At 46.7% G+C, this 7,500-nt stretch overlaps 2 protein-coding genes across 2 annotated transcripts in view; both read right to left on the reverse strand.

The window, feature by feature from the left end:
• Positions 1 to 207: 207 nt before the first annotated feature.
• Positions 208 to 2,864, reverse strand: LOC311116651 (Fc receptor-like protein 5; the record flags this gene model as incomplete). Its single annotated transcript, XM_084191705.1, has 6 exons — positions 208 to 528; positions 905 to 1,177; positions 1,652 to 1,709; positions 1,832 to 1,965; positions 2,208 to 2,489; positions 2,861 to 2,864. Coding segments are annotated over 6 exons (1,072 nt in total), but the record flags the coding sequence as incomplete, so codon positions are not given.
• A 1,369-nt stretch (positions 2,865 to 4,233) lies between these two features.
• Positions 4,234 to 7,500, reverse strand: part of LOC311116652 (transmembrane channel-like protein 7) — a gene marked incomplete at its 5' end in the record, with an annotated part of 8,611 nt that continues 5,344 nt past the window's right edge. The window contains 6 exons of the mRNA XM_084191706.1: positions 4,234 to 5,392; positions 5,884 to 5,962; positions 6,237 to 6,392; positions 6,613 to 6,743; positions 6,862 to 7,048; positions 7,415 to 7,500. The exon at positions 7,415 to 7,500 is cut by the window's right edge and continues 12 nt beyond it. Of these exons, the coding sequence (XP_084047832.1) occupies positions 5,225 to 5,392; positions 5,884 to 5,962; positions 6,237 to 6,392; positions 6,613 to 6,743; positions 6,862 to 7,048; positions 7,415 to 7,500 (807 nt within the window). The remainder of the gene's footprint in view (positions 5,393 to 5,883; positions 5,963 to 6,236; positions 6,393 to 6,612; positions 6,744 to 6,861; positions 7,049 to 7,414) is intronic.

Below are 7,500 nucleotides of genomic sequence, written 5' to 3' on the forward strand. Positions count from 1 at the left end.
CACCACAACCAACTCACCTGTAAAGTTTCAACGTAACTCACCTGTCAATGAAACTAGCCAACATCCATCAAGTTAATACAGTTAAATAAATAGTTATAATTTAGGGTGCTTCCCAAATGGAACCCTATTCGCTATTTGGTGCACTACTTTTGACTATGGCCTATGGGTGACTAATTCTCACTCATTTGGGGACACATCCTAACTCACCTGTGACCTGCACAAGGACAGGTTCGCTTTCCACCCAGGCGGACGTTACGTCATAACTGTTCCTCGCCCTGCACCGATAATACCCAGTGTCCTCTAGGGTGATCTCGGTGAGGAGGAGGGTGCGCCCTTCGTCTGTTAGGGCGTGAGAGGGGTGAGAGGAGACTCCCTCGGAGGGGTGAAGGAGGATGGAGCCGTTGAGGGACCAGGAGAAGAAGGGGAAGGTCCCGAGGCTCAGGAGGCATTGGAGACGAGCAGCGGCCATCTTGGAATCAGCCCTGTAGAGGTACTCCACATCCACCTTCGGTGAGCCTCCTACTGGGACTGGAGGGAGGGAGAGAGGGAGGGATGAGAAGGAGGAAGGGCTGGGAAGGGGGGAGAGAGAGGGAGGGAGGGAGGGATGCAAAGGAGGAAGGGCTGGGAAGGGGGGAGAGAGAGGGAGGGAGGGAGGGATGCAAAGGGGGGAGAGAGAAAGAGAGGGAGGGAGGGAGGAGAAGGAGGAAGGGCTGGGAAGGGGGGAGAGAGAGGGAGGGAGGGAGGGATGTAAAGGGGGGAGAGAGAAAGAGAGGGAGGGAGGGAGGGAGGAGAAGGAGGAAGGGCTGGGAAGGGGGGAGAGAGAGGGATGGATGTCCACAGACAACACTTATACAGCTATCATGACATATACTACAACACACACACACGTAGGTTTGGCCCGTACCCACTTCCAGAGTCAGAGGTTTGCTGGTCAGTCTCTGTGCATCACTCTCCACTCTACACTGCACCACGCCCATGTCACGCCCGGGAACGATGGCAACGGGGAACCAGGCAACCAGCGACTCCATTGCCACGTCGGAACCCATCTCCTTGTCATCAAGGAACAAGTAGAAGGTCACGGGAGGGGTTCCCCTTGATGACCTGCAGGTCACATTGCCGCGGTAACTCGAACCCTCTTTGGAGATGGTGAAGGATATTTGGGGTACGGAGAGGTAGGCTGAGGGAGAGAGAGAGATAAAGAGAGAGCGAGAGAGAGAGAGAGGGAGAGAGAGAGAGGGAGAGATCGAGAGATCGAGATAAAGAGCGAGAGAGAGAGAGGGAGAGAGAGAGAGATCGAGAGAGAGATAAAGAGCGAGAGAGAGAGATAGAGAGAGATCGAGAGAGAGAGAGAGATCGAGAGAGAGAGATAAAGAGCGCGAGAGAGAGAGAGATCGAGAGAGAGAGAGATCGAGAGAGAGAGATCGAGAGAGAGATAAAGAGTGAGAGAGAAAGGGAGAGAGAGAGAAAGGGAGAGAGAGAGAGGAAGAGAGAGAGAGAGAGAAACGAGGGCGAGAAAAGGAAAGGAAAACATTTGACACAGTTAACATTTTATACGTTCTCTGTGTAAATATTCTCTGTGATCTCCATTCCCCAGGTCCAGTTTGGTTGTGGTTGAAGCTTAACCTTTGACCTTTAACCTCTGCAGTTGTACCTTTGACCCTGACCGTGACCTCTCCGCTGCTGGAGAACCTGCTGTGTTGGTCTTTATCCTGGTCCCGGCCATGCACGAATAATTCCCAGCATGCTTTGCTGTGACCCTCTCCACCACCAGCGTGTTACCCACCGGCCAGAGCAGAAGCGGGGTCAAAGGTGAGGTTGGAGATGATGTCACTTCCTGTCTGTTGTAGAACCAGGTGTAGGAGAGGTGGGAGCCCCTGGTGACATCACAGCTGAGGACGAGCCGTGACCCCTCATAGAGAATGGGGGGATTAGGGTCAGAGGTCACCATGGTGCCTGAGACGGGGACTGAGGTGGGGTGGGGGAGGGGTGGAGGAGAAGGTGATGGAGGAGAGGGGATGGTGAAGGAGTTATGGGTGGAGGATGGATGAGGGGAGGATGGAGGAGAGGAGAATGGAGGAGAGGGGGATGGAGGAAGGGGATGGATGAAAGCATTTAGTTGTGAAATGATCTATTCCACTGAACTCTACCACTTACTTGTAAGCACACACACAAGTCTAGTTAACACACACACACACCCTCCTACTCACTCACTACTTGCAGGAGGACCGTTCCACTGAGGCCCGTGTTTCCCCCTGCCGTCACCCTGCAGTGGTACGATCCTTCTGACGTCACAGAGATCTTCAGGGAGAACGTGGCCGATTGGTCGTCTTGGAGGTCGTTGCTCGTGGCGACCAGGTGGTTGCCGTCCTTCAGGAGCTCGTATGTGATTGGTGGAGGAGACCCAGGTGACCTACATTGGAACACTACCTTGGAGTTCAGGTAGGCCTTGTCTGGACCAATCAGAATAGGGCTAGAGAGAGGTGAACCACCTGCAGAGAGGGAGTAGGGTGAAGTTGCCTCAAGATCTTGGGTCAGTTGAGCATTTCCCCCACTAATGGTTAAGGTTATGGTTGAGGAAGCAGATCCTAGACCTGTAGCTAGAGGAAACCTCAGCCCAGAGCTAGGGAGGGAGCCACAGAGCTCAGAAACATGGTTTTACATTAGTTTTGGTTCTTTAGTACGTTGCTGTCAAACGGTTGGAGAGCTTAGTATGGCTGTGAAAACTCACACAAGTTCATTTTACATTTTCTCATTGAACAATTTGGTGATATAATAGGCTGTGAAAATAATAATATTTGAGATACAACTTTTAATTTAATGCAATTGGAAAACAGAAATATGGAACAATTTGAATACATACCCATTATGGACACCAGACAGGCCACAACTGGAAGAGAACAAACCAGTAGAAATACATTAGTACAGGACACACACAACTACTCAACTTTACTATTTTAGTCTGGGTGCTAGTCTTTTTCTGCTCTGTTGCCAACTCCCTATGGCATTGCCATGTTTGGCTTGACAATGACAGCAATGGAGTTGGCAAGAGCACAAACAGATCTGGGGCCAGGGTATAACTTTGTTTAAAAAATAAATAAAAATGTTTCACTGACTCACCTAAAACAGGCAATAAACATAATTCTTGTTTGTTCTTCATACCCAGGTTCGGTCTTCATCCATAGCATATTGTCTGTATAAGTGTCATGGGTGTGTATGTGTGTGTCTGTGTGTGTGTGTGTGTGTAAGGTTTTTGCACGGTCCACCACATGCTAGAGAAAGATAACGTGAGTATGTGCGTCTCTCGTAAAAAAAATGCTTAAACTATACTGGCCATCTAGACCACACACTATGACTACTAACCTACTCCAACTATACTGGCCATCTGGACCACACACTATGACTACTAACCTACTCCAACTATACTGGCCATCTAGACCACACGCTATGACTACTAACCTACTCCAACTATACTGGCCATCTAGACCACACACTATGACTACTAACCTACTCCAACTATACTGGCCATCTGGACCACACACTATGATTACTAACCTACTCCAACTATACTGGCCATCTGGACCACACACTATGATTACTAACCTACTCCAACTATACTGGCCATCTGGACCACACACTATGATTACTAACCTACTCCAACTATACTGGCCATCTGGACCACACACTATGATTACTAACCTACTCCAACTATACTGGCCATCTGGACCACACACTATGACTACTAACCTACTCCAACTATACTGGCCATCTGGACCACACACTATGACTACTAACCTACTCCAACTATACTGGCCATCTGGACCACACACTATGACTACTAACCTACTCCAACTATACTGGCCATCTAGACCACACTATGACTACTAACCTACTCCAACTATACTGGCCATCTGGACCACACACTATGACTACTAACCTACTACAACTATTCTGGCCATCTGGACCACACACTATGACTACTAACCTACTCCAACTATACTGGCCATCTGGACCACACACTATGACTACTAACCTACTACAACTATACTGCCCATCTAGACCACACACTATGACTACTAACCTACTCCAACTATACTGGCCATCTGGACCACACACTATGACTACTAACCTACTCCAACTATACTGGCCATCTGGACCATACACCATGACTACTAACCTACTACAATTTAACGTACTAAATTCACAGGGTTTAGTAATGAATGAATGACACCAGGAAAACTACAACATAACGTTTTAATAAAAAGCTATTTCATAACTGCATTCATAGAAGTTCACATTTAAAAACAGTATTAGATAAAAAAAAAAAAAAAAAAAACATATCAACTTGACTCAAGCTGCTGCAGAAACAACATCTATTTCATAGTAAGAACTTTCACATCTATATTTAAAACCATTAAACACATCAGTATTGTAACAGTACACATTAGCAGAACTCCATCCTTAACACTGTTTACAAGTACAGCCTCTATAGCAACAGAATCCCCAATGATAATAAGCCATTTAGCAGACAACTACAACTGCATCATAGCCACTAAACACATCAGTACACTAACACTAGTACTGTAGCTCTACTCCTGTTGTTCTTAATACTGTATATGACATTTAGGTACAGCCCAAAGCAATAAACCCTGAATGTTAGGGAGTGACAAAAAGCTCAAAGGTCACATCTACTACTACTTTTGTGAGCTAAATATGGAATAGGGTGCCATTTGGCTATGTATATTCCATAGAGTTGGATAGAGGGTGCATTTGGCGCAAAGATAGAGGGTGGGCTCTATTTCTAACTCAATGGGTTGCATAGAGATAGTTAGAGAACACAACATTGTATCTGTCCCAATATGGCGTCTGTGAGAGCATGGGCGGCGCCATTGAGGCCATCTCCATTTCGAAGTAGTTAATTTTCTTCTTCTACTACTTCTATGAGTTGGTAAACAAACTGAAAGGGTGCATACTGCCACCTGGAGTGTGTTGTTTGAACAGGTATAAAGACAGGGTTGGCAATTTACAGCTACCTGCAGTTATGGAATGTTTCCTCACAAGTATAATTATTTGGCTGATCCCTCCTGATGACCTGGATGGAATCATGTGATCCTTCCTTAACCCATAGAAAGTAACACCCAGTTGACTACTTAAAAATTGTGAATGTCCTGAATGGCGCTGGCCATGCTAAAACGGGCTTTTGGGCACTAGAGTCCTCCATCTATCTCTATGATGGGCTGTCGTCACCTGTAAGCTGTGCAGAGGGGTCCTTCAGTTGAGCGATATGGCTGCCCTCTCTAGTGCCTGAAACAGTGGTGGAGGCCTTGAAGGTTTTCTTCTGGCGTCTGAGTGAGAGAGTGTGCTGCTTCAGCAGAAAATGCTTATCTGAGGTGCACTGAGGGAGTGAAACAGAGAAAGAGAGCGAGAGAGAGAATTAATGTTTTATGCCTTCAGATGTATTGCATTACTTGAACTTACTATGAAGACACAAACCACCATCATGTCCTTCAGTCTCTCCATGCATTTACCAGCTGAGTTAGGGTTAACTAATACTGTTATCAGTAGGTAACCTACCATCACCAGCTGGGTTAGGGTTAACTAATACTGTTATCAGTAGGTAACCTACCATCACCAGCTGGGTTAAGGTTAACTAATACTGTTATCAGTAGGTAACCTACCATCACCAGCTGGGTTAGGGTTAACTAATACTGTTATCAGTAGGTAACCTACCATCACCAGCTGGGTTAAGGTTAACTAATACTGTTATCAGTAGGTAACCTACCATCACCAGCTGGGTTAAGGTTAACTAATACTGTTATCAGTAGGTAACCTACCATCACCAGCTGGGTTAGGGTTAACTAATACTGTTATCAGTAGGTAACCTACCATCACCAGCATGTCCTTCAGTCTCTCAACGGCTTTTCCATTGGCTCTCCTCCGCGACTCTAAGGAGGTCAGGACAACACTGGGGAAAAGGGTAACATGATATACGATCTGTAACATTTACATCCATGGCAACAGGAACGTGCTATGTTCTACTTATTATATTTCTATGATCTGTAAGAAACAGAATCTATGAGAGGAGTCAGGTTCTATATCACCTACTGCACATCTGAGCCAGTAGCATTGGGTGGCAGGCTGGTGTGTGTGTGTATATGTGTGTGTGTGTGTGCATGTGTGTGTATGTGTGTGTACGTGTGTTTATGTGTATGTGTGTGTGTATGATCTATATCACCTACATCTGAGCCAGTATCAGAGGCAGAATGAAGGCCTCTGAGGACAGGTATCTCAGGGTGGACTGGGCCAGTCCTGGCAGACTGTCCACACACACATCTGTTACATTAAACACTGTAGCGCTGCCCACGAACGGACCACAGCTGGAGGAGGGGGGAAACCTGGGGGTGGGGGGGGGGTGTAAAGAAGAGAAGGGGCAAATAGAGAAGAGAACAAGTACAGTGCTTTGTGGATAGGCAGAAACCTTGAGAGGAATCAGACTCAAGGAACCAGAGGAGCAATTATGATCTGTTTCTACTTCTTCATAATTACTGGTGGAGGGTGATTCTAGTAGAGAGAAACAGGAGTGAAAGAGGAGAGGAGAGAGTAGTGAGGTCTTACTGTTGGAGGTTACTTCCGAGGGTGATGGCTGCCATGATGAGACCCAGTAGTAACATGAAGTGGAACAGAACTGAAGAACTGGAGGCACGGAACATTCTCTGGGCCGGAACACAGCACTGGAGTACTGTCAACTGGGAGGGGGAGGAGGGGGAGAGAGAGAGCAAGGCAGAAGGGAGAAATGAAACAGTGAGAGATGATAGGCAGTAATATGTTGAGAGAAAGACTTATGTTAACAACAACAACACTCACCTTCTTAATGTAAAAGATGGCCACCAGTTTGACAATCCCTATGTATGGCAGCAGGGGACAATAGAACAGTCCTACCCAGGTGACCGTCTGACTGTACACCAGGTCTAGAACATTGAACGGGATCAGGAAACGCTGTTTCCCCGACAACCGTGCCAACCAAGACGATGGGTACCTTTCCACCAACCACCTGTGAGGAGGGATGGAGGGATGGAGGGACAACAAGATGAAGGATACTGTTAGAAAACATCCAAAACACATATCCTTTCTTCCTCCCTTGTTGTAGCAACCCAACACCTGGCAACCCAACACCTGGCAACCTTGTCAAGAAGTTTGGATCTCTTGACGTGACAGCTAAGTTGTTGAGTTGTCAATTGCTGGACCCGGCTTCAAGTCCCAGTCGGGGCAACCTCCAAAATTCACTACAGTATGAACTGATCTGAGATGATTGGACAGGTGAAAGTGAGGGTTCCACAAGCCTACAAGTGCTCTGTTCCATTGGGCCAAATAAGTTTTCATCAGAAATATTCCTTCAGAAAGCAGAACATAAACTTACTTTCTAGGATAGGCGATGAAGAAGGTGTTGCAGAAACAGGCGAGGAAATCATACACAGAGAGCTTGTACATCTCTTTACCAAACTG

The sequence above is a fragment of the Coregonus lavaretus genome, assembly GCF_964263955.1.
Source record: "Coregonus lavaretus genome assembly, contig: HAP1_SCAFFOLD_6898, whole genome shotgun sequence".
Classification (NCBI taxonomy): Eukaryota; Metazoa; Chordata; class Actinopteri; order Salmoniformes; family Salmonidae; genus Coregonus; species Coregonus lavaretus.